Here is a 26211-nt window from a genome sequence, read left to right as displayed (position 1 = left end):
CAAAAAAACAAAACCAAAAGTTCTCAATTCTGGTAGCGTCACCAGCTCTTTTGTGAATACTGTTGTATTGACAGAGCAGCTGTTGGGACTTGTGAAATGAACACAAACAGCAGTATTTGCCTACAGGCACTTCCTAAAACCTCTTTGGGAATTGTGCTGGATTCCTTGTGCCCTTCGGGGAGCTCCTACCAGGATATGTCCATGAGCCACAATGGCTCTTTGTGCTCCTCTGCTCTCCGCGTTGGGCTTATTTCAGTAGCTGAAGCTCTCTGGAGTCTCAGTGGTACCAGATTCGTTGTGAAGTCTAAGTGTGACATCCACACTTCCCGATGGTGCTGTTGTGAAGTGCAGGGGCTTGGCTCTGCAGGAAGCAGGCTCTTGCTCGAGCCTGAGGTGTGTGTCGAGTCCTGTACGCGCCGTGGCTGCGGATCTTGTCGGATTTATGGGGTAAGGATGGTGGTGGTGACGGTGAGTCCCTGCCGTGCCGCTGGCTGGGCTCTGGGGACAAGGCTCAGTTTGATCGGGAGATGGAAACCTGCCTCTTCAGCCGAGCAGCGCCTGGTGCAGCCATGGGGAGGTCACCGTGTTCCCGCTCCGCTCCTCCTTGCCCAGCGCAGTTGGAGGTCCCCATGGCGGGTCCTGCTGAGGGGAGCCGCGCTCCCGCCCTTCCCGCGCCCCTCGGGCGCCGCCGCTTCCCTCGGCGCATGCGCCTTGAGCCCGCGCATGCGCCGCCGCCTGCGCCGGGGCCGTCGCCCAGGGCCCGGTGCTCGGCGCCTTTTGTAGCGGCGGGGCGGGCGGCGCTAAGGCCCGGCGGCGGCCTCCGCTCCCGCGCCAGGGGGGTCTCGCCTCCGTCCCCCCCCCCCACACCTCTCCCGCCCTCAGGACCAAAGAAAGAGCAATGGCGCCACTCTAGCCAAGTCCTCGGCCGGCCCGGTGGCTGCGGACCTCCCCGCAGCGGATGCGCGCCTCGCCTCAGGCCCCGGCGGGAGCCTAGCGGGGCCCCGGCGGCCGCCGCCGCTTCTCCTCCTCCTCCTCCTCCTGCTGCTGCTGTTGCGGGCGCCCCGCTCCCCTCAGCCCCGCAGCCATGGCCACCGAGCTGGAGCCGCCGGCGGCTGGCGCCGTGCCGGGCGCGGCGCCGCTGGAGGCGGAGGAGGACGAGGAGCACTGGCTCTACGGCGGTAGGTACTGCCGCCCCCGGCCGCGCAGCCAGGCCGCGCCCCGGCCCGGGGGGGTGGGGGGGGCAACGCGAAGCGCCCGGCCCCGCCTCGGGAGCCGCCTAGGCCCCACCTGGCCTGTGTGCGGGGCCGGGCGGTGCGTGCCGGCGGGGCCGGAGCTACCCTGGGTTGTTGGCTGCGGTTTTGGAGGGGGAGGGAGGGGTAATGTCCTTTTAACAACACTGCGATGCAAAGAGGTTGATGGGGCGCTTTGTTACAAGCGCGGTTTCCTCACCATCCAAACGCTGTTAGCCCGGTTGATGCAGGTGAACCCCCGGGCTACCCTGGGCTCGTGTATGCGTGTGTGTGTGTCTAGGGAGAAGCGTAGGACTGATTTTACACGTCTTTGTCCCCTCATAGACTTTTCCAACTGGCTGCTTTGACGTTTCTTCCCTGGCATGTTAAATGGCTATATAAAGACCTTCTCAGATGTCCCTTACGTGATGTTTGCCTTTATTCCTTCTTCTCTGAGACTGTGGATGTGTATTTTGAGTTTCATTGTGTGTCAGTGGTGTGATACTTCACTTCTGCAGTAGGTTCTGGTTGTTGGTTTTGTTGCGGCTTTTTAGTTGCTCCATTTCTAGTTGAACTTTGTTGAAAAGAGAACATTGGGGTTATAGTGCCTTGGCACTACTAGGTATTTCTGTTGCTGTGATGCATTTCGTGCTTAAATTTAGCTTTTTTCTTTCACTTGAATCAGTTTATTTTTTATTATCATTATTGTTTTTGCAGATGACACCACTGGTAAGCAAGAAGATGGACCAATTTCTGGGTGAGTCTGGAGGCTGTTTGTGCATTATAATGATCCTTGCTGCAGAGAAGATCAAGCCATGTTTAAGCATAGCTTTGGGAATGCTTTACACTGATGCTGTTGCCAGAAGCTGCAGCCCTGTTGTTTCTTATCCCATGGGGTCACCCCCAGCTGCCAAGCCTGGGCTGGCACAGCATTTATGGATTTAGAAGGTGAACTGGATTTGACTTAAAACTGACTTTTAACCCCCTTTTCTCCCTCTCCCCTATTAGTTTTAAATCAGATCTGATTTCCAGTTAATTCTCTGGGAAAAATGGTGCCTTGAGGTTTGGCCTTTGTGCTGGCCTGGCATTGGTAAAACTGTGGCTTGTACTTTAGCTTGGCAAAGCTAAAATGCTTCAGCCAGGTTAAAATCCTGTCACAACCAAATCACCACATGGGATCTATGAACTATGTGGTTTGGGTCAGGCTTCCAGATCAAGGCGTTGGGAACTCAGTGATCCATTTTGCTTTTTGTATATGAAAAGTGCTGTTTGTTGTTGATCAAGACTCCCCTATAGCTGTAACTGTGTTTTGCATCAGCAGAGTTTTATCTCAGCAAGAATATAACGTTCCAATTTTTAAATGTAACATGGCTTTCAGAGGACTTGGTCTTCACTGGATCTCTGTGTGCGCAGCACCTTCAAAAGTTCAGTTTGTTTATTGTCATTTAAGGTCATTTTGAATTCAGTATCTGGAGTTTCTGAGGTTGTAATGGATAATGTCCTACTTCTGGTGTAAGTATCTAAACCGAAAAACACAGTAAATTGGTACCTAAAACATCAAATGGGCTTTGTGAGAAGGAACGACTTTTAGCTTAGAAATTTACTGCTAGCTTGCATAGATCTATTGCTGTCACTTTTATCTGAATGTAATTTTACTTTATCGGCAGGATTAAAAATTGAATATCCAGTAACTGCAAGATGGGTGAAGAAAAACTGTTAGTGCTTGTGCCAGTGCTCTTTTTCTTTCCCTCTTTTTTCCCCTTCTTTGTTGCATGAGAATCTTCCTAAATGAAGAGCTGTGGGGTGTTTTAAGAAAAATGACTCTTTGTTTGCTATATTGTCCATGGCTGCAGCTCCAGAGATACGTTGCTGGCGTGCCTGGAGTATTTGTTTCTCTCCGTTGACATTCCTTAGCCTAAAGGATGCATTAAATACGGGCAGCCTGTGCAGGATGCTGTTATGTCAGCAGCGTACAGGGTTAAGTTGGTGTTCTGGGGAAATGAAATAGCTGTGACATTTTTTTCATGCAGCTGATGGCTGTGGATGTGTCAGATTGCTCATTCCTGGGAAGCAAACAGGTTAGGGAAAGACTTAGCAAATGTTTATTTGAACTCCAGTTCATACATTTTAATGTACACCCACAGATACTTCATGTGACTTGAAGGTAATTCTTGTCACTCTGCCTTAATTCAGTCATCTGGGATTCTAAAGAAAATTCCTGGGGTTGAGGAGGTCAATGTTATGGGTTGCTTGGATTTGGCAAACAAAATGCAAAGGGTTTTGGAGCCACCTGGGAAGTTTTCTCCAGTGCTACATCTTCTGACCCCTGTGTAATAGCTTATGTCTGCAGCTTTGGAATACTTTTAGAGGATGGTTTTCCCTTAGACACCTTGGCTCCTGTTAATAACTTAGTGTGTCTTCAGTTATCACCTCAGGAACCTGGGGACATTGGGACCTGTGCTTCCTTGGTTAGCTGCCCAACCTTCACCCATTGTTTCTGATCCTTGCTTGATTGTTGTATTTCTTTATATATGGGGCTTTTCTAATAGGGGCGCTTCAGTAACTGCTCACACTGTTTGTTCTTTTTATGCTCAGTAACTGCTTTCTGAGTTGCACCAGTGTGATCTTTCTGCTTACTTGTTTGGTGTCTCTTTCCCTGCCGCCTCTGAAATGGCTTTAATCTGAACAGTGTTCAGATTCTGTCAGGAGTTACATATGTTTCTTTTTGAAGATAATCTTCTATATGTTTAGTAGGTGACATAGGGTTTTTAAATCAATAGCAATGTCTCCAGAAAGTGCTGGTGGGGAATTGGGTTTCCTGGGCGTGGGCTGTTCTGATGGTCTCTTTGGAAAAGCTGGAATTATATTGACGTTCTGCTAGGTTTTACTTATGACATTAGAGAAAAATGATGTCTCTTTGTGTTTCAGTGTTTTAACATGGCATACTCGTTTCTGGAATACCAGTTTGACTTTCTTGCTTGGCTAATGCAATAAACAGTGTTAACATTTATACAGACTTTAATTGGACGTAAATCTCAACCTGACCATTGTTGCATTAGGACTAATTTGTAATGAGTGGGAAGATTGGGTGGATAATTACCTGTCTTCTTTGAAACGTAACTACTCATTAATGTAAGCTATTTGTAGAACGCTAAAACCGCTTTTTCCTTAATTTCTACAGGACAGATGCCTTTGCTGCTTAGTAAATATATGTACAATTATTAGCATCATTAAGGACAAGGTGAAGTTTTGCTTATTATGTTCCCAAGGCCAGATTGGACGGGGCTTGGAGCAACGTGATCTAGTGGAGGGTGTTCCTGCCCATGGCAGGGAGGTTGAACTAGATGAGCTTCAAGGTCTCTTCCAATCCAAACCATTCTATGATTGTGCCAAACCAAAGCTGAAAGCTATTCCAGCTGCTACTTATGTATTAGCCACAAAGTGGTGTTTGGCTAGGCAGCCCATGCTGTTTGTCAGGCTTTTGGGAAGCACTAAACTGATTCTTTTCAACAAAACGCAAAGCCAAGCAAGGATGATTAATTTTTTTGTCATACAGTTGAGCTGGCTGCCAGCAGAATAAACACACTACATGAATAAAGTCATCTGGATGAATGCTTTAGAAATGTTTGTAGGTGAAACTCTAGATTGGTCTTACGTACTTTCTCCTGTCTGTCACATTTACCAGACACACAGAGTCTTCCCATCCATTGCAAGATGCTCCTCAGGAGAACCGGCCTGTCAGCAATGAAGACCGAGAGATCTCACAACATGTAAGTGTTCCACTGCAAGTGGTAGACACAGTTATTTTTGTGCTTCTTAATGCCCGTGGATAGAATGATGTAAGTGTAAAGATGTTGGTACTGCCTAATACATTACATTTGTACTGTAGGAGTGCACTGATAGTTCCCAATGCTAACTACGGCAACAAGCTTCTCTTCTCAGCCTACTTTATGTAGTGGGCAGTGAACCCTCATCCAAGTACTGCTTGTGTCCACTGAAGAGGCAGATGAGGTGCTGCAGGCTGGCCGGAAAAGCAGAATATGGTTTTACCTTCAGCTCAATATTCAGTATGACTTCTTGAGGGTCAGTAACTATGGGAAACACTGGGATAGAAAGCCCAAAGTGCTGGGAATCAGTTTTGATTCAGGCTCAGACCTTTCAAAATGCGTTCTAGTGGCTCTGAGTTGAAAGGATAGGAAGAGGCTTGCTCTTCCACTGCCTCTTTCTTTGGGTTTTGCCTCCAGAGACAACTTTGTATAACCTCAGAGTGCAATAGAAATTTATGTCTTTATGTCAGAATCATTCTTTCTAAGGGACCTTCGTCATAGGAGCTTTGCAAGATTTGTTTTACTGTCCCAGGGAATTGATCAGTATTCTGTTTTGATGAGCTTCTGTATGCTTTCATTGTTGCTAGGCCCTTCCAAGTGGTGAAGATGAAGAAGATGACAGCGATAGTGACAGTGATGATGATGACGTGAAGGTTACTATTGGCAATATTAAAACGGGAGCACCATCATACATGTACGTGTGGCTGATAATGGTGTTGGGGTTTGATCTGAGGTAGCTCTAGTGTATTGATTGGGATTGAAAGTGGGGATGAGACCTGATCTGTCTCCAGGGATATATATGAGTAACTGCTAAGACAACAGAATGGGGTTAGAAGCTGGTGGACAGCTCTGTCCTGCAACTGCTGGCTGGAGAATCCAGCTGTAAAATAGGAATGATAATTCGTGGGTCTGCTGTTGGAAAATTAACTGAAAAATTACTATGCTTTATTGGGCGAAATCACAAGTGGGATGTTGCAATTAACTCCTCCTCTGTGAAAAGGTCAAGAACCCGAATCTGCCTTGATAAGAATTTGCATAAACTGTGAGGTTACTGGTTTTCAGCTGTCTGATTTTTCATACTTCAGAAATGGTGAGGCTGGATTTGTGAACCAGTAAAATTATGTCACTGACTTAAAATTCTACCTCACTTGCATTGAATAAAAATAATAGGACAGCACTTTTGCTTGCTGCTAGCAGCCTTCCTCTTGAGGGAATGGCTTACATGTGCTTTGCAGCATATTCTCACTTTTCCACTTTATTGATAATTTCCTTCTCTTGGAGCAGTGGTTTCAGCCTGATAGGTTGCTGTCAATAGCAGTGCTCCATCTCTTAACAGTTCACTAGATTTTGCAGACATCCCTTTTGAAATCTGCTGCCTCTGTCTTTCTCTCCTCATTCTGTGATCTGTGTGCAGCTGTGATTTCCGTGCTGTTCACTTAAACACTAACTACATTCCTGGACAGAATGGAAACTGCAACTCTTAGAAATAATCTTTCCCTTTCACGTTCAAGACAATCCTCTTGTGTTTTCTGGTCCGTCAGTAAATATATTTGCTGGTTTCTGTAGGCTTAGAGAAACTTAAGTGGAAAATAAATTTCACTTTTAACGTGTTGAGACCTAGTACTAAATGCATGATAAACCCAAGTGAACTAAGTGTCTTCTGAAGGTTGTTAGGGCTCGAATATACTTTGTATGAAAACAAGCAATTCAAATACCAATGTAGTGATTCTTTTCCGTATAGGGGAACTCCTATGAATCTAAACTTAAAAACGGGTAGAGGCTATGGAGCATCTGCTTCAGGTATTGCTCTTGTTTTTATCCTTCACCTCTTCCAATATTTCACTTATCTGGCACTGACAGCTGGAGCAGCTGCAAGTCTTGGTCTCTGTTTGGAAGGGTATAGAATTAGTGCATCTTATTTAAATTAGCAATAGTAAGTGCTTTTCCTAGAGATAAGCACTTCTGGGACAGTCTGAGGGTGCAGGGAGCACTGGAATGATTTAATTACTTTAATTACAGTGATTTAATCACTGAACAGGCTGATTGGAATTCTATTTAAACTAGAAAAAAAAATACATTGATTATTACTTTTATAGTAGAAAGACAGAATGCTTCTGAACTATATTGTTGCACTGGAGCCAAACATTCTAAATGGCCTGGAGAGCTTTAACTCTGTGGTCAGTATATGGAGGTACTTGCAGTGCAAGATACTAAAAGAAACAGACTCTGGCCTTCAGTATCAGCTCTATGTAATCCTGCAAATGAAATCTTCCCCACCATTTGTTCAAGTTTATACTGTATATCAAGACTTGGATTCCATCCTTTCTCATATGTCAGACTGGCCTTCCATGGGCTTCACATACTGCCTTCCATTAATTTCTTCGTGCAAATGACTTACCTTCTGATTGAGAAAATAAGAACTAATTCTCCTTGAAGACTGTGTACCTAAGACATTTCTACTGACTCCAGTTAGTACAGGATCCATTTCAGACTGATCCTGAAAAAGTCTGTTGTTAGGAGAAAATCTTGGGAAGAGAAAAATAATTTATTTTCATTTGGGATAAATTTGGTGCATTTGATGCTCTAATAATTCACTGCATTTGTCTGTAGGACCAATTTGGGTTGAATTATTTCCCTGCTGCTCAGCTGCAAGTGCTGTACACCCTGGCTCTTTATTTCTAAAGTGACTGAAGTAATTGTTATTAAAGAGTTGCTTGTGGTTACCTCCGTGCTATGAAGCCAGCAATGAATTCACAGTAGTGCTTTATTTTTGACTGGAATAATTTGCTCAACAAATGAGTGGATTAAAGGCATTGCATTAAAAATAGTAACAGTTTCTCTCTCTTTCCAAAGCCAAGTTGCAGCCCAAAGGTATTGACTTAGATGCTGCAGGGAACATAAATGGATTGCCTGTTATCGAAGTGGATTTAGATTCATTTGAAGACAAACCATGGAGGAAACCAGGTGGGGCTTCACAGTTTCTGTTGGTAAATATTTTCTACAGTTTTAGTGGTCTCTGTTGAATTTCACATGTAATTGTTGTCCATTTATTGCTGCCGGGAAATAAAGAAATTGTAGCAATGACCATTGCTTAGCCTCTGGTGCCTGTCGAGGCTATCAGTGACATTTACTGACTGAGCCAGCCATGCTTCTACTGAAAATTGGTTTTATTTGCTCTATTAATTTAACTTCCCTAAAGGGAAGAACTATTTTTTGTAATGTTCTGTTTTATTAATTCCCTACTTCCAGCAAACATTGCACTGATAGCGATAGGATAACATTTGTTGGGCCTAAAAGTCAATTGAGTAGGATCAGGATTTGACTGTTGATGATGTGTGGTCTCCTTTTCATGTGCAGTACCTTGGTTATTCTGTCTCACTATGGCCAAGCTCAGTGAGCACCTGTCATGATAGGAAAGCTGTCTGTCTGTGTTGAATTCTGCTGCTGCAAACAGTTGAATAAAAGGAAGGGAAGTGCTGCTCTGACATGAAAGGCTAGGACTTTTCTTTTGGAAAAGTGGCATTGCCTAATTCTTCCCAGATTCTGCCCCCAGGTGCGTAGGAGTGAGTGAGCAGTTCCCACTTACTTCTTCTGGACAGTATTATTTAGACTGTGTCCAGACAAATAGTGCTTTGCACAGTGGGTTTTAATATGTACAGGGTCTCTTTTGTCTTCCTGATTAGTGTTAGGGAGATACCTCCTCAGAAGTGACTCTTGCATGACAGCTGTAGGGTGTTACAAGTAAACTTCTGGTTGTCATTTGAATTTGGTACAAAAGTAAATGAAGGAACCGAAGAGATCCAGATTTTTCCTGTGCTACTCCGAAAATGTGCTATGCTAAAATGTTAACTGAAACTAAAATTCCACTTGCCCCTTTGCAGAAATAATTCTTCAAACCAACCCCTGTTCTTTATTTGTCATTCAGAAATATTGCTATGCTAACTAAGTAGTGCTTTTGTAAGGCTGTGGTGTGGTTTTGGTATCTGTTGACTACCTGAAATGAAGGGCATCGGAGTGTGAAACAGTGCTAATAACTGCATTGACATATCATGGTATCAGACCAGCAGTGAAGCACTCTGGTGATTATTGGCTACTACAGACATAATAGGAAATGTAGCCTTTCTTCTGCAGGGGATTTCCCATGGAGAGTGAAGTGAGAAAGAGGGGGCTAGGAAGAAACTAAGTTAGAGGGAAAATAATGATGGGAACTTCAGAGATGAAGGAAGGAAATCATTATGGTCATGCTGACATCCCTGGACCAAACTGAAGGCAGCTAGCCTTAAAACAATGTAAGTCCAAATAGAGGGAAGATGTCTGCAGAGGTGTATGGCTTGTAAGTTTACTTTTGATGGTAAGTAGCTTGTTACTCAACAGCCTTTCAGGTTTATATCCTTCATAGTTAATTGTTCAGTAAGTTGGTATCTCTTTAAAGTGAGGAGAGGAAGAAGTGTGGAAGAACTGATACAGGGTTGAAATATAGGCTGATAAAATAGATATGTAAACGTCACATTGCTGAGTCTGTGTTCGTGCAATTTGCATGTTTGGGTGGTACAACAGGAAGAGTAGCCTGCCTAGAATATAAACTTAAACCTCACTGTACGGATCCAGGCTCAGCATGGGCAAAGCGTTTTGCTTAGCCGTTACCTAACAGCTCCTTGGTTTAGGATTGGTCTGTCTGGGAATACCTCTGTGAGGGGGATGTTTGAGGGACATCTGAGCAGGGTTAGGAGATGCGTTGTAATGCTTCTTGTTGTAAGATGTGCCTTACAGGGGAAACTGCAGCTATATTTTTTCCTCTGCATCAGTGTTTTCCTGGCAAGCAGTTTGTGGCCACCTCTCTTACTCAGAAGTGCTCCTGCTGAATTGGAACATTTCACAGAGAACTGTCAAGGAAAGACAACAATCTTAGAAGGAGTAAGATAACAGTGCTGGGATGCTAGAGGCAGGATCCTGACTGCTCTATAATTCTGTAGTTTGAGAGGTATCCATAAAAAACTTCCATTTCAGCCCTGTGTCATGGCATGGGTGAGTCCTAGAATCTCTTCTCAAAATAGCACGACATGGGTGGGTCCCAGAATCTCTTCTCAAAATAGCACAGGCAGTGACAGTCAGGAGCAGAACTTGTTGACTTAGCTCTACCAAGAAAAGGTTCTGTGGCACCATCCCATTTTGGTGGTGATGGCTGGAACCATCATTTCTGTGCTTTCCCCAGCACTCAATTATTTGAACAATTGCAAGAAACCAATCTTAAAAAATCCAGTTGGTGGATAAGTTGTTGCAAGCATCGTCACTGTTACTAGCATGAAGAGGTGCTGTGTTGTGTCTCCCAGATGGTCCTGCCACTGTTCAGGCTGTGTTCCCCCTCCCACTGACAGATGCAGCCATCTCCACTGTGGCACACAGAGGCTTTCTAACAGGATGAAGCAGAGAGTAAGCTCTTCTCTCTGGAAGATTTCTGTTTTCTTAATGCTTAATTTAAGCAGCTGAAGGACAATTTGACAATGTAGCTCTACTGGAATCTCTGTGTTAACCTCTGCTCCCTTTGCCAGGTGCTGATCTTTCTGATTACTTTAATTATGGATTCAATGAAGAAACATGGAAAGCATATTGTGAAAAGCAGCGGCGGCTTCAGCTTGGACTGGATCCTGCTCCTCCCATCAGCACTGAAAACAAGATCACGGTAGGTGACATGTTACTCCTGCATATGGCTACAATAAAACTGGGGCTTTTTATTGTAATCACAGAGATGAGAGTGTAAGAACAGAAAATACCTCAACTGTTCTGTGTTCCTTTTCATTGATGAGAAATACAAAAATATATCTTTAAAGTTGAAATCTCTCTGCTAAAAATCTTTTCTCTATGGAGCAAACAGTTCCATCTGCTTGGCAGGTTTGAACCACTGCAAGAGCAAGACTTGAGTGAATTTCCAGTTGACTTTAGGGCTACCCTGCTATAGGGGTGTTTGGTTGGAAGACAGATGTGGATGTGGGAAGCGTAGAGAGGGATGCTGGGCATCCATGGCTGTTTTACTTGTTGTGGGTGTGTGGCAGCCTTTTGTGTTTGGGGACTGCTTTGGCCATCAACCTTTGCAGGAGTCCATCAGGTGTCCAGCAGCTGTTAATCAGAACTTCAGCCAAGGAGTTCATACTTGCTGTTCCATACAGTGAATATTACTGTTTCCAGTTTTGAATTAAGGACTAAATGGAAAGGGCTGTGAGCTTATTAAACTTTTGGACTTACAATGGGAGACAGTGGACAGCAGGCTGAGGCTGGAGTGGTCAGCCAGTTTACAGCAATATCTGCGACCTTGACTGCAGAATGGGCTGCTTGTTCACAAGAGCCCTGTAATTATTCCCTGGGGGAGCCCTTTTCTTTTGCTGTAGATTAATCTCTGATGCTACATTTAGTTGAAAGTAGGGGCATTAAACCTGTGTTACCTATTGCCTTCCACAGGTTCAGCAAGGAAGAACAGGAAATGCTGAAAAAGAAGTGGAAAACAACATCATCAAAACAGAATTCAAAACAGACTTCTTGGCTCTGGTGGGAGGACGCATGAAGGCTGGGCCTCCTCCTAATAGGTAAGAGATGGTGCAGACCTAAAGCCTGGGTGCACTATGCTCTTCATAGGGGTAGCTGGGATCTACCTGGGCCATATCTGAATTTCTTCAAGCCTGAAACAAGCTTTTAAACTCTACAGGAATCTACAGCGGTCACTCATTAACTATGGTCTTGAGCAGTGCTCTCCTGACGGTTGTACAGCTCCTACCTATCCATTTACTTCTTCTTGATGATATCCTCAGTGTACTGCTGCACAGGGAGGGAAACCTGTTTCCCATCTGAAGGGACATCTCTGGGAGTCAAAAAGCCAAGGGAAGTCCCTCAGCTTTGAGGGCTCACGTTGCTGCTGCTTGTGCTTACTTGGCTTATTCTTACTCCCACAGTGTTAATCTTTGCCTCCTTAAGTGGAAGTGGATTACGTGTTTGGCAGCTGTTGAGAGGAGCTATTGGTTTCTAACCTGTGTGCTATGCTGCTTGGTGCATGCTGATTAGTTATGTTCTCCAATGAGAGAGAGGAGCCACAAGGCTGGACAAAGCAAAACAATTTGGGTCACTTGACTGGCAGCCTCTTCTGGGAAGCCTCTTTGACCTGGTGAGGTTGGTAGGGTTTTATCAAAAGCTTTGTTAAAACAAAGCTGTGTGAAACCAGAAGAGGCAAAGCTTTAGTAGGTCTGGGTGTTGCTATTGCTTTATTTTCATTACATCTGTTGCTTTATTCACATTACATCTTTTGCACACCTGTCTGGCGGAAATGATTTTGTATTCCAACATCCCAGTTTGACTGAGAAGGAAAACAACTCTATGTTTCAAGTATAAGCTTTAAATCTGTACTTAGTTTCTGCATCTAAGCACTTTGGTATTTCTTCCCGCTTCACAGTGCCATAAAATCAGTCACATTTCTTTATAGCTGTTACGTATATATCATGAAGTTTTGGAAAAGACCACTGCAGAGCAAGCTGTTGCTGTTGCAACTGTACAATGTTTCTGTCATTTTAACTTGCAGTCTGGTTTTAAAAGTACTGACACACAAGATTCTGCTCCTGTGGCAGACCTTTTGGTCAGGATCAGGTCAATTATCTTTGTAAACCACAGCAGAATCAGAACCATGGGATTAGCAATGAGTTGTTTGATTCAGGTTTTTTTCCCTCAAAGTGAGTAGATTTCAGTGAGAAAATTCCCTCTCTCCAACCAGCCAGAATTCTTATATCCACTTTGGCTGAATTTCTTAGTGATACAAAAAATTCTGCTAACTTGGAAAAGTGCTGATATTTTTCTATCCTGACTACAGGAAAATGCCTTAAGGTTGTACTTGGACAAATCAAATAAATATAGGATGAAGGATATTTAAACTTAAGGTGCAGGTGCTCCTCTCTCTCAGAAACTTGTGATGACCTTACAAAGAGCTCCTACAAAAATGTTCTTCCCCTAAGAGTGAACAAGGACTTGTGAAATTTGAATGCTCCTTTTGCACATTTTTCCCTGGTGGAAAAGAAAGTAGAAGATGAATCTGTCCAGTAGTAGGGAAAATTGCTCCTTCTAATGCCCTTGAGCCTAAAAAGATGCATCTGCTTTGTACCAGGAAGCTGGGTGGGACGATTGATGTGATCGGTGGCCAGGCTGGCACAATCAGGAGAGTAGAAGGAAGGCGCCGTGATAAACATGCCTCTGAGGAAAACCCAATCCAGGTAAATGTCTTGGCTTTATTGCACTTCTAGTCAACACTGAACAAATGTCTGTGTGTGCCTGACCTCCTTTGTTGCTGTTGCCATCTGCAAAGTAGGAGGTAGTATATGAACCATATCATGGCATATGCATGCAGATTGAATTAACTTCATGTTAAAAGCTTTATCTTACTAGGAGCTAGGGATTGTTCTTTAAGAGTCACCTGCCTGTCTGAATGGTAATGCCAGAGTAATTCCTTTTCCCATCCCATGGTAATTCCTTTTCCCATCAGCTCTCCCAAATTATTTCTTGGGGTCCATAGCTGGGAGGCTCTTATATAGATTACTCCCTTTCACTGTTGGGTTGGAATCTTTAGTTCTGCAATGGACAACTTCTGCTTGGGGCTTGTGTTTCTTTTGACTTTGAAGTAACTAAGACTGATGGGCTAAGCATCACTAGATGCAGCCCATGCTTCAGACTTAGGGTGGGCCTGTGTTACTGGATATTGTCCTTTGTAAGAAATAAAAACCTGGGGTTTAAAACTGGACTCAGTTCTGATCTTGCATGTCCAGTGTATGACCAGAATGTTCTGGTTGGCTTCTAGGTAGGAAGATGCTATGTATATCATTTGAGGACCATGTATTGAGAACTCTTCTCTTAACCACCTTCCTCCTGCTACTCCTCTTAACCACCTTCCTCCTGCCACTTCTCTTAACCACCTTCCTCCTACCACTCCTAACTCACCAAAAGCTCCACATGTGGAACTTCTCCCCTGTCTAGACACGATTCCTGGTTTTGTTTTTACAGTGGATTTGTGTCTGTTTCATAGTCAGTTCTCTGAATTTTGCCAGCAATGGCTCCAAAAAGAGTTTGCTTAAGAGAGAATTTGCTGGGAAAAGGTTGTTGTTCTTCCCACTTGCAAGCAGGGATACCCGTTCCAGGTCATTCTGGTATCTCTGTGTATTGATCATTCCATCTGTGACCTTTTGTCAGACAGATGTGAATCCAGTCTTTGGCTGGCTTCCAGTGTAGAGCAGAATTTGGCTTCACCCAAACCATTCTGTTCTTGCTGCCCTCAGGAGGGATAAAACCCTCAAATAAGGCAGCTCTCAATCCGAAGCCTGTATCAGTGGCAGTTCCTCTGAACAAAAGGCATTCATACCTGTCAGCTGTCTTTTGCACAGTTGTGTGTTGACCTAGACTCTAGTCTCTGCTGTTCTGTGTAGGAGAAGATCCCTTACTAAGCATGTTGATTGCCTTGATCAACCTTTCTTCCTCCCCAAAGATGTTATCTGCTGGGTATAGCACAGCCTGGTCTTCCCAGGTTATCACAGTGCTGCTGGTTTTGGTGGTACACTCTCTTTATGCCAGCACAGCAAGGTCCTAGCTAGGAGCAAGATTAAACGCTCTCTGCTCATTCCTTTGCCTTCTCAGGTGCTTGGAGACCACGGGAGTAAGCCACAACCCCCCCAGCAGCCCCAGCAGCCATCACAGCCCCAACAGCCGCCTCAGCAGCAGCCGTTTGCACCACCAGCAGGCCCACCACCTCCTCCACTGGCTGGGCCACCTCCACCACACTTCCTCCACCCTCCTCCACCAGTTACTTCTGTTCCACCTCCCCTGCATCCTCCAGGTACATGTTCATACGGCAGTCTGAGGCTGCATCCCAGGCTTGGAGCAAAGCAAAGGGTTAATTGTTAAATGCTATAGGACAGTTGAGCAGTCAAGTAACAGGTCCTTAGACCTGTCCAGTCTTTGTTCAGTGTCTCTGTCAACCTATCTTAACATTTGCCTTTAAATACTTAAAAAGTGGCAGCTAATGGCCAATTACTGCTTAATAGCACCCTTTTTTCTGCTGGTCTGTTTGCTCAGATATGTGAATTTTATTCCAAAGAGTGCTTTTAAGTTTAGTTTGAGGGAGAGTGATGACATGCTTTACCTGCGGTTCTCATTGGTTTTGCTTCTTTGTTTCCATAGGTCTTCCACCACCGGGGCCTATTCCAGGTAGGTGCTGATTTGCTCTTGATAACAGCAGTGATGTTGAGCACCCAGATGGCTCTGAGCATTAGATTAAGAAACACGAGCTGGGATGACACCAAGACTCATTTTAGAGCACAGTTAGTTTAAGGCTAATAAACTCCAGTGCAGAATTGAACTTGAGCAGCTTATCTTGTATTCTGTAACTAAATAATGATCTGTAGGACTTCTTAACACTTGCTCAGTGTGTCTCTGAAGACCAATCTAGAAAGTGAAATGGAGAACTTCAGATGGCACTGAAGCCACTTACTGAGATCTGAAATGGTTTAGTTCTTGTTATGACATTTGCACAGCAAAAGTTTGAGTGACAGATTGGTGCTTTTGTGGAGGAATTTGGAGCGTGAGACTGAGCAGAATAAATGTTATTTCCATCAGAGCCTTTGCTCCCTGCTGTGCAGCAGAGATGGTGAATACTAATAGAGAAATGTAACAGCCAGTCTTGTGCATAAGTAAAGGTTCCCACTAATTCGGAGCTGCTGTCAAACTGAGTTTCCTCTGGCTGTAATTTCTTTCAACTGGAAGTTTTGCCTACTCCCGGGAAAACAAATTTAGCTGTTTGTGTAGCACACCTTCAGAGTGATGGTTCTGAGCAGATGCCATAGATCTGAAAATCCAAGGCTGATGGTGACTGTTGGATATGTTATCAGGGCACTGCCTTGGTGTACTGTGTGCTTATCATAGAACCAGAGAATGGTTTGGGCTCGAAGGGACCTTAAAGCTCACCCAGTTCCAGCCTCCTGCCACAGGCAGGGACACCTTCCACTAGAGCAGCTTGCTCCAAGCCCCTGTGTCCAACCTGGCCTTGAACACTGCCAGGGATGGGTCAGCCACAGCTTCTCTGGGCACCCTGTGCCAGCGCCTCAGCACCCTCACACAGAAGAACTTCTGCCTAAGAGCTCATCTCAGTCTCCCTTCTTTACTTGATTCATGTATTTGCAAAAGGTCTGCACCCAAAGCACTTTGGACCTGCTGTGCTCGTCCTCACTGTGTGTCAGACACGTTGGGCTTGATTCACAGCTTTTGTGTCCATGCTTTTGTATTCATGTTCTGCCCTGGGCTTCCCAAATGGAAATATGGAAAACCTACACGGGCTGTGCTGTCCCTCAGAAAATTCCTGTTTGTTAAATCATCACTTTCCAGACTCCTCTCAGTGTACAGTGACATTGCAGAGCTGGTTTTCATTGCTGTACTAGAAGGAACCTGCTCATAGTAAGATTGGATTTAGAGGAACTGTATTGTAGTGAAACTGGATGCAAACTGGTCTAGATGTTGCTAGTCAAGTGCATTTAGAGTAAAGTTGTTTGGGAGGGGTGAGGTGGACAGAATGACCAGGCTGTGGCAGGGAACTTCCACTTGAGGTGAGGGCTTGGAAAGGGAGTTGAGGGAGGATACCTGCTAATTATGGTTATGAGGATGATCCACCTCCATTAGAATTAGGTGTTCTAACAGTAGCACTTTGAAGTGCTTATGCTTGGTGAGCAGATGGGTTAGAAATGCTTCAGGCATTGCATTTTATCAGAAGATCTTGGGAAAAGGAGGGGAAAAACTGAAGCATCTAAGAGTGAGACATGTCCCCCACCTTGTTTCCAGCTGTAACTGGGCTAGAGGTCACTTCTTTTTGCAGTGAGACCCTTGTAGGAAGGGGTTCTCCTGACCCATTTTAGTGTTCACAGTAAGAGGTGATGAATTTCGTTGACATGGTTTCATTGACAGTGCTAGCTCAGGCTCCATTGACTTGAAAAAGAACCTGGAGCTTCTGGCTTCAGTGACTGCCCTCAGTAAATGGCTCCTGTCCTTTGTAGCAGTACAATTTCCTCTTCTTTTCTTGTTTAATAATAAACAGAGGAATTCTTATGCAAAGCCAGGCCAGTGGGTGGTTGGTTGGTCTGTTCTTGCTGGCATTGGTAACTGCCTATAGAAGTGATGGTTGCTTATAGTGACAGGTACAAGTTTTAGAAGTTTAGGAGCAGTCAGCAAATGCTTCTCAATTCCAGACTGCCCAAGGTTGAGGACTTGGGCTTCCAAGGCTTAAGCCACTTCTGGAAGTGGCCTTCATAAGCTTATGCTTAATTGTGCTTTCTTGAAGATACTGCCTTGTGATGAACAGCTCTTCATGTGTGTGACATTGGGCCTGTTTTTAAAGTGCCAGCCCTTGCAGACACCTCTACATCACTGGGGCTGTGTCTTCTCAGGGTCTGTGAGTGCGTGTGTGTGTGTGTGTATGTGTGTTCAGAAAATTGGCTTTCTTCAAAACCAGCCCAACCCAGGTGAACTCTGTTACTTGCCTTGTGAGAGACAAAGCTACCCATTTTAGCCAATGGAGCAATAAAACTTCTGCTGTAGTTGCAGTGTCTCCATCCCAAGAACCAGAAGTCTCTGTCTTGCCCAGGGCTGTCAGGGTTAATCTTTACTCTTTCATGAATCTTGTGCTTAAGATGAGTAAGCCAAAACAGAGGGTAATTCTTCTTTTACTTTTCTCTCCATACCCCCACAGAGCCAACATAGCTGTAGGGTTTTAATGTTGGTAGGAGATACAACCCTGAAGGAAAACTATTTCACTTCAAAAAGCTTTGTTTAGAGTAAAAGGGTGCTTTAAACTGCTTTTAACTGTAACTGGCAATGAGGTCTCTTGTTCCTCACGGCAAGCTGTGAGGTCTCTGTGATGACTTCTGCTTCTCTGTCTAGGGTTGTTCCCACCTCCTCTGGCACCACCACCAGCTCTCCTCATTCCAACCTTGGATGGGTAAGACCACACCTGGGCTGAGCCATGGGCACAGCTCCTCCACAGGGAGAAAGGGAGGTGGGCAGGTCTAAAATCAGGCCTGGGGATTCTCAGTCGAGTCTTGGATTGGGGCAGAGGTGAGAGCAGAGTCCGTAGCGAATTCTCTGTGCGTTCACCTTCATTTGTCATGCTCGTGACATGGAAAGGAAGCAATAAAATCTAGGTGTGAGCTTAGGTCTAGTGCAGAGTGGGTGGTAGATGTTCTCCCTGAAGATTCCTCAGGTACCTTGTAAGCACTGTTATTTGCTGAAGGGCTGCCTGATTGACAAGGGATGGGTAAAGCCCATCAAGCAACTGAGTTAGAAGCTGTGGCAAAGCAGCTGCACCTCTGTATTTTTAATGGTTGCAGTGCAGAATGACACCGTGGGTTTCCCCTGAGGGTGTCCCACAGACCTTCAGGAAAACATGGGGTACACTTGCAGCACAGACACACCTGCAGTGGGTCACTGGTGTTAGTTACTCACATCTTTTTCTCTCTCCAAAGCCAGCCAGCCAGCTACAACAACAGGCAGCCACCTCCGTTTGGCTACAACTCTGCAGGTGAGCACTGAAAATACCTCTGTTCTCTGGTGTTCGGTAGTTCAGGCTTGTCTTAAGCTGGTGGACATCATGGATGCTTTAACCTTAGGACTTGTGCCCCAGACTATCCCCCTCACCAGAAGCACACCCTGAGTGTGACCACAGCATGAAGTGTTTGGAAAGCTGCATGCTCTGCAGCAATGCTGAATGCAGTTTTGTGGTTGAGTGCTGAGCCTCGGATCACTCTTCACTGTAGATACAAGAAGAGCTTCCCCATGTGCCTCAGCAATGTGCTCTTGTGCTTGTTTGCACAGGTACTTGCTCACGCTCTCTGCCTCTTCCCTCACCACAAGCACAGCCATCACCTCTGCATCTCCTCTCTGAGCTTTGAATGCCCTCCTCCCCCTCTGTATCCTCTTCCTTGTCTGCAGGCGCAGGCAGGCTTCTGTCACCTTTTGTAATGGAAGAGGCAGTGCCAGAATTCCAGCAGATTTCCTCCCCTGTTGCAGCGCTGTCGGGAATGCCCATGCTCTCTCCCACTTCCTTAGTGACCACCGCTTGGAGCAGCACCTCCTCGCTGTGCTGAGGAGTCACAGGCAGCACCAGGCTGTCTCCTTTGCACCAGTGCTGGTGGCTGTGGGCTCATCGGGCTTCATCCTTCATTAGCAGATGGTGTCCCAGCCCTCCCCAGGTGCCCCCTCAGGCAAGAAGGTGCCGGGTGAGAAGTGAGGCCTTGCAAGGATGGCCAGGAGCCAAGGGTGACGGAATCGGCCGGCTCAGCAGTGGGAGAGGCACCTCTGCTGCCAAGCCAGGATGTCTGGGAGGGCTGGATTTAAGCTCTCCTCCATGGAGGCTTTATAGCGTGTCCTCTGTAGCAGGACTCTGTTGGGCAGGAGCTAGGGGAGCGCACAGCCCTTGCAGGAATGTGCAGGGTAAGGGGCTGAGGAGGTTTTGCAGGTCTTGCTTGTATCTTCCTCAGGGAATGGGTGTTCACACATCCTGGGTAAACTGCTGGAAGTAAAAAGGGGAGTGAGGACAAGAGGGAGCTGGGTTGTTGTCTCCTTGGATTCAGCTGTATCTCCAGAGGGTGTCTCTGGAATGGGAGGGATAGGGAGGATGCTGAAATAAGGATTCTGCTCTCTTGGTGCAGATTCAGGTTTCATCAGCTACCCACCCATCTCCACATCCCACACGCCCTGGGTGACAACGGTGGACAAGGGCACAAGCAGTTCCAGCAGCAGCCATTGGGAATACTCAGGCTCAAGGCGCGAGAGGGAGCGGGAGCGAGAACGGGAAAGGGAACGGGAACGGGAGAGAGACCGAGACCGCACCCCGACCACGAGTGAATACAACAAGTGAGTGCTGTAATCCAGCAGCTTCTCCTCACAGGTCCCAGCAGGGAGCTCTGGCCTTGCCCTCGAGCACACGGTGCTTGGTCAAGGGATGGGGTTATGGCTGTAGCAGTTTAAGTTGGGAAGCGATATGTTGGATCAATAACCACAGGACAAACTGGGAGCCGGTGGCCCTGGCTGATTTCCTGTGGCTGTTTTTGTTTGAATCCAGCAGAACCAGTTACACTTGCTTCCGCACCTGTAATGTGAGGCCAGTAAATGAAATAGCCCTTCTCTGTGCACTGGGTGTTTCACAGCTCAGTGTGAACCATCGGCCATAGAAGCTGCTGCTTCTTGTCTCCTAAGTGTACCTGTCAATGAAAGGACAAGGCACCCGGGCTTTGCTGGACTCTCCTAGAGAGGCTTTCAGGGCAAGGAGTGCCATCCCCCAGGAGTGAGCTGTGAAACCTGAATCTTCACCCAGGCCTTTCTGCAAGCAGTGTTGGAGACAGCCACCCTGCTGGCTTTCAGTCTCCCAGTGTTGATCTGGAGAAGCTAAAGTGAAGGGTACCCTGAAAAGATGCTTTCTAAACCCATCGCTTTCCTGTTCTGTCACAGGCAGAGTCAGTGTTTTGCAGGCTTCAGGCTCAGGAATACCTGTAGTCATTCAAAACATGATCAGAATGTGCATTCCTAGCAGAGGGGTGCTGCCTGCCTGGAGCTTCTCAGCCCCGGGGGTGAGCAAATAGGACAACCTTCACCTAAAGCCCGTTTGTTTTAACTCACAAACTTGTGTGTGGAAGGGGGAGAACAGAACAGGACAGGAGACAAACCTGCTGCAGTTTGAATTGCTCCGAGCCCCACACTTCCTGCACAGGCTCCCCCTGTGATGAGCACCCCTGAGCACATTGTTAGCATTGCTGGGTGGTTTCCAGCACGCTGACCTCTTAGCTCATGCCTGCCAGGGCAGGGTGAGCAGCCATCCTCCCCAGAGTCCTTTGGAGCTCTCTTGGATGATGCTGGAATTTCTTTGTTTCCAGGAGCGTTAGGGAGTCTGCTTCCTTTCTCTCAGAGTCTGAATGTTGCTTCCTGTAGTGGGACTTAACCCTTTAGATTTTGGCTTTCAGAAGCTGAATAGGGACTGTGAGGTGTAGTGAGTGTAAACCTGAGTTTAGGGTACATCATGCCCCTGTGTACATGGATTGAACAAGTGAGGTGCTTTGAGCAGATACAGGCAGAAAGATATGTCAGCTGCACTCACAATTGAAGTTTTTGAACTCATGGGGAAGAAAATCATCCCTTTGACACAAAAGAGCTGCAGGTTATCTGGGACAGCAGTGTTGTGAGGTAAAATCCAGCACCAGGGGAGGCAGGGTGGGAAGAAGAGCATCTTGCTGTTGGTTTGGAGCAAGGTAGCTGGAGGTCTTGGGCGTATTCCAGAAGGATTGTGAGGGCAGAATGCCTGAGGGATTGGCCAGGTGCTGCTGAGGTACCCTCTTGGCAAATCCAGAGGAGAGATTTTGTAAACCCTTTGCCTTGAGAGGCTGGGGGAAAGCTGTGATAATAGTTATTGTTGGGGCTTAAGAGCTGTGTAATAGGCAGATGGGGAACGTTACTTCACTGTGGTTAGAGGCAGGGCTGGGACTGCAGCTTGGATTCAAGCAGCAGCAGCAGCAGATGATCATTATCACAGGTTTATTCAGGAGCCTCACGAACACCTCAGCCTCTCGATGGAGTAAGAGGTGACAGGAGTGAGCGGTGACGGTAGTTGCTGAGGGTGGGCTCTGCAGTGCTGGGGACACGGCTCCTGATGCTCAGTTGCACGAGGGCTCTGTTCCCCACCTCACTTCTCCCCTCTCTCCCCAAGCGACGACGAGCGGTACCGCTACTACAGCCGGGAGCGCAGCTACGACTTTGAGCGCGACTACCGCCGGAGCCGAGACCGCAGCAGGGAGCGGGAGGACCGGCACCGGGAGCGCCGGCACCGCGACAAGGACGAGAGCAGCAAGCATAAGTCCTCGAGACGGTAAGAACTTGGCTTAGGGTTGGACTGTGCTGCTGACGGGAGCACGCCGGGGCTGCGGGCAGGAAGCTTGGGGATCTGGGGTGATCTGTCACCCTGCGTCTCGCTGGCTTCCTGAGACGTGGTGCCCAGGCAGGAGGAAGTGCTCTTGGGCGGGTGACAGGGCTGTCTGTACAGGGAGAGGGGTCCTTGGTGCTTCACTAAGGCAGCTGGCAGGGTGTTGAGTCACTGCCAGCAAAATTGCAGCACTGGTGGGCAGAGGAGAGGTTAACCTGTGCTGAGCATCACATCAGAGCAGCTTAGTGCCTGCTGTTAAGAGAGTACACACAAAGTAAATGTAAAACCGTAACAGAAGCATCAGCTGTAGGTGTCAATGTGTTCTTGTGCAGAAAAGAAGAGCTTGCTTCAGCCTGGAATCTGAAGTGTCCTCTTGGAGCAGGAGGCTGAGCTCTGCACTGTCAGAGCTCTGTGCCCAGTGCTTCCAATAGTGATGATCTGGACAAAGATCACTTGGAGCAGAGCAGGATGTCCTAAAATCCCAGCTTTCCTTGAGTGAATGTATTTGCTCCAGGTGCTCTTCCTGTGAGTGTTGTTCTAGCAAAGTAGCAGGCCTGGCCCCTGGCCTATGGCGATGCTGCTGCTGTGTCAGTTTACATCCTGGTGGTGACTTGAGCTGACTTGCTCTTTGGTTTTTTGTGCTTCAGCTTACTTCCTTCTAGATGAAATTCTGTCAGCTCTGTAGGTAATTACCCTTGTTTTGAAATGGGTATCAGAAAAACTCCTACATAATGGCTGGAGGTAAAAGGCTGCTCTCGCCCTGAAGGAGATGAATAAGATTTCAAGAAAGGATTGATTGCTGAAGGGCTGGAAACAAAGGGATGGGAAGAAAGGCCAGGCCCATGATCAAAGTTGAATAGAAAACAAGTGGAAGCTGAGCTGATACCAGACTAACAAGCCAATAGCTTGAAGGGTTATTTCTCCACTTCCTCCACTCAGAACTGAAGTCGAGCTTAGATACCTGACTGCATGAGCAGGATGGAGCTCACAAAGTGGGGTCAGAATCTGCTCGAGAGATCCATTTACAGGACTGGGCCACTGCCTAAGGTGGGAGTGAGGCGACTGCCTGGGCTCCTCAGACCACACACAGATGCTCCCTATCTTGTTCAAAGGGATAGGATGGGAAGCGTTTGTAGCTACAGCAAATGGATGAATATTTGTTTATGGCCACTTGGAGTGTGTATTGGATCCCTGCTTGAAGTGCTTTGAGATCTGAGCCTGGGGAAGGCACTGGCAGGAAGATGAAAGGGTTTTGTTGCAGTTTGCCTGAAGGAAATCCCTGACACTTGTTCCAGTATTAATGGACAGTTTCATTGCTCAGGCATAAACCACTGTCCACTGGTGGCTGAGGATGTGCTGGGGAGAGGCACCAGCCTTTTGTGGTACTTTTTTCTTCCCTTTAATGGCTCTGAAGCCATTCATTAAACAAGGCAGAAAATCACTTCAGGCAGGAGCTTTCCAGGCAGGGCTACAGTGGCTCCGCCAGTTACGTGTCTGCTGCTGAACTGGTATTCCAGCTGTGACAAGAACTGGTCTACACCTGATGGTGTCCCCACTCGTGCGGCACCGTCTGTCCTGTGGTCACTTACCCTGTGATACATTTATCTGCTTTTCCTGTACTCTGTGCTGCGTTTTCATCCTGCCCCTCCATGCCATGGTCAGCTCAGGAGAGCTCATGTGGTTTGCAGGCTGTGAGGAGAAACAGCGCATCTGTGAGAGGCAAGCAGCAGAAAATCTTCTCTCAGGAGGTGCCAAGAACCAGAGTGAGCAAAACCAGAGCTCCCACTTCCTGCTTCCTGAGGGGAGCTGGAGGCTGATCTCAGTGTGGGGATGTTGTCAGGCAGTAGCTCTGCGTGAAGAACAGAGGAGTTCTAAAGCATGAAGACAGTGAAGTGCCAGGTCATTTATGAGTAAGCAGAGGTAGACACAGGATCTACTTCCCATTAGGAAACCTCTGTCTACCTGCATTGACCCTTCTCTTGCCTCTAGTCCAGGGATTTAGCAAGTCCAGAGGAGACCATGGAGACGCTGCAGGGGCTGGAGCAGCTCTGCTCTGGAGCCAGGCTGAGAGAGCTGGGCTGGGTCAGCCTGGGGACAAGAAGGCTCCTTAAGGGGAGACCTTAGAGCAGCTCCAGTGCCTAAAGGGGCTGCAGGAAACCTGGAGAGGGGCTTTGGGCAAGGGCCTATAGGGACAGGACAAGGGGAATGGCTTTAACCTGCCAGAGGGGAGACTGAGATGAGCTCTTAGGCAGAAGTTCTGCCCTGTGAGGGTGCTGAGGCGCTGGCACAGGGTGCCCAGAGAAGCTGTGGTTGCCCCATCCCTGGCAGTGTTCAAGGCCAGGTTGGACACAGGGGCTTGGAGCAAGCTGCTCTAGTGGAAGGTGTCTCTGCCCGTGGCAGGGGTTGGAGCTGGATGAGCTTTAAGGTCCCTTCCAACACAAACCAGTTGGAATTACCCAAGATGTTCAGAGGAGCAGAAGTTTCAAACACCTCAGATTTAGGACTCTTCTTTCTCTCAGCAGTCTCAGTGCTTCACATTGAAGCTTTAAATGTGCCAGAGTTGTTTGAGCTCCCTCAGGAGCTGTAAGGACACAGAAGCTCCTTATAAAAACCACCCCAGACTGAATCTTGGCAGCAGCCTGTCTGTGCTGCCCACCCTGTGTGGTGTAGAGCACCCAGCTCCAGTGTTTGCATCACCTGCCCTCACTCCAGCCACGTAACCCCTGCAGTGGCACCGCAATGCCCTGGGCACCTCTCGTATCTCCAGTTCTACATTACAGCAGCAGTCAGCGTGGGTGTCTCTGGCCACTGCAGGCTCTGCTGCGACCTCCCTCTCCCCTTTCTTCCCACCCCAGGAAGCAACACGAGAGCGAGGAGGGCGAGAGTCACCGGCGCCACAAGCACAAAAAGAACAAGCGCAGCAAAGAGGAGAAGGAGACCAGCGAGGACGGTGCCCAGGAGGGAGAGGAGCAGGACACCAAGGAGTGACCCCCAGCCCTCAGGAGGAACGTCTCCTCTGAACCAGCGTGGCACTGGGGATGTGTTGGGCTGGGGGTTCATTTTGTATTCCATGTTTCCCAAGGGAAGAGGCAGACTCTGGGTGAGCGGAGCCGCCGCTGCTGCAGTGGGTGAGAGCTGCAGCTCAACTCTCTTCTTTTTGTTCTGCTTTTTTGATACAAAACCAAACCCAGCAGTTCCAGTTATACAGAGCACTGAGCTACTCCCGACCAGCCCCAGGGAGGACTGTGGTGTATCAGATCCTATGGTTTCTGATGGAAGACGGCCTCAGCTGAAACTAATGCGTTTAGGTCATAGTGGTTCTTTTGTCATCATCATCATCATTCCTTTTGAAGAATAGGGCAGTGAGTGCGACTTGAACTTTATTGTCCAAAGAAGAGTGCGCCCTAGATCCCGAGAGCCAGCTTAGAGCCTGGCTTCGAGTAGTGCAGAGTCCCACCCCCAAATAAATCTCTTTATAGCTACGAAAGTACCTCCTGATTTCTCTGTGTGAACCACGTGTCCTGGTGGAGCAGGAGGCTCAGGCTGCTCTGACCAGGGCTTCAAGAAGTTATGTGTGTGCTCACAGCGTGCAGAGACTTCAACCCCAGCTGCTTTTTGCTACCTATTGCAACAGTGGGTCTGTCAGTCATGTCTTACATCTGCAAGTGGGAAATCAGCAGGAGGCCCATACTAAGAGCATGAGTTTCTTTTCATTAGCTTTGCCTTCACTACTTTTGTTTTTCCTGAGTGGAGCAGAATAATGGAGTGACTGTGTAGTTCCACCTCGCAGTTTGCCCCTAGGGGCTTCTCTCTGGTTATCCCCAACAGTCCTGTGCAACACATTCCTGCCCCTGGACTGCCAAATAAATTCACATTCCAGAGTTTGTTTGCACTTAGTGTTGGGTTTAGGGAGCAGCAGCAGAGAGGATTTGGGTAGGAGGAACGGGGGAGATGATGGTGGGGAGTTTTGGTACATCTGGTACCTGGAATCCTGCACTGCTGTTGGTGTGGCAGGACACAGGGAGCAGCAGGTGCCCCAGCAGTGCTGAGCTGTGCAGCATGCTGAATCAGGAGCTGAGACTTGTTAAATATAGCTTTATTTACCCCCTGGGTTTGCTTTTCATGCCAGTCAATGCTGGTCCCTGGAGGCACTAAAGGGCTGCGGCCAGGAGCAGGAGAGTTAGGA

At 47.2% G+C, this 26211-nt stretch overlaps 1 protein-coding gene across 2 annotated transcripts; it reads left to right on the top strand.

Annotated features, from left to right (window-relative positions):
• The first annotated feature begins 894 nt into the window (after window positions 1-894).
• LOC133265361 (pre-mRNA 3'-end-processing factor FIP1-like) lies at window positions 895-25512 on the top strand. 2 transcript variants are annotated; one of them, XM_061445800.1, is made up of 16 exons: window positions 895-1178; window positions 1947-1986; window positions 4915-4999; window positions 5644-5750; window positions 6798-6856; window positions 7910-8020; window positions 10606-10736; window positions 11510-11634; window positions 13194-13299; window positions 14711-14909; window positions 15254-15280; window positions 17999-18056; window positions 18580-18635; window positions 19765-19969; window positions 21813-21971; window positions 24881-25512. In XM_061445800.1, exons 1-16 carry the CDS (start codon window positions 1085-1087, stop codon window positions 25011-25013), a joined length of 1695 nt encoding a protein of 564 aa, XP_061301784.1. In that variant the 5' UTR covers window positions 895-1084; the 3' UTR covers window positions 25014-25512. The 2 variants fall into 2 exon arrangements, with proteins under 2 accessions (XP_061301784.1, XP_061301785.1); XM_061445801.1 differs by lacking the exons at window positions 895-1178; window positions 1947-1986 and adding an exon at window positions 2704-2741.
• Window positions 25513-26211: the final 699 nt, after the last annotated feature.

This window comes from Pezoporus flaviventris, unplaced genomic scaffold (genome assembly GCF_033815535.1).
Source record: "Pezoporus flaviventris isolate CSIRO_AGI_PZ_B2104156 unplaced genomic scaffold, CSIRO_AGI_Pfla_v1 ptg000005l, whole genome shotgun sequence".
NCBI classification, from domain to species: Eukaryota; Metazoa; Chordata; class Aves; order Psittaciformes; family Psittacidae; genus Pezoporus; species Pezoporus flaviventris.
The sequence above is the reverse complement of the archived record's forward strand: the minus strand, read 5'-3'. Positions and strand labels throughout refer to the sequence as shown.

What these genes read in the sequence shown, in the direction of transcription:
- LOC133265361 (XM_061445800.1), top strand. Translation starts at nt 1,085, where the DNA reads ATGGCCACCGAGCTGGAGCCGCCGGCGGCTGGCGCCGTGCCGGGCGCG. An exon ending in ACGGGAGCACCATCATACAT is followed by an intron (nt 5,751 to 6,797) that starts GTACGTGTGGCT and finishes TTTTCCGTATAG; the next exon opens with GGGAACTCCTATGAATCTAA. An exon ending in CAAACCATGGAGGAAACCAG is followed by an intron (nt 8,021 to 10,605) that starts GTGGGGCTTCAC and finishes TCCCTTTGCCAG; the next exon opens with GTGCTGATCTTTCTGATTAC.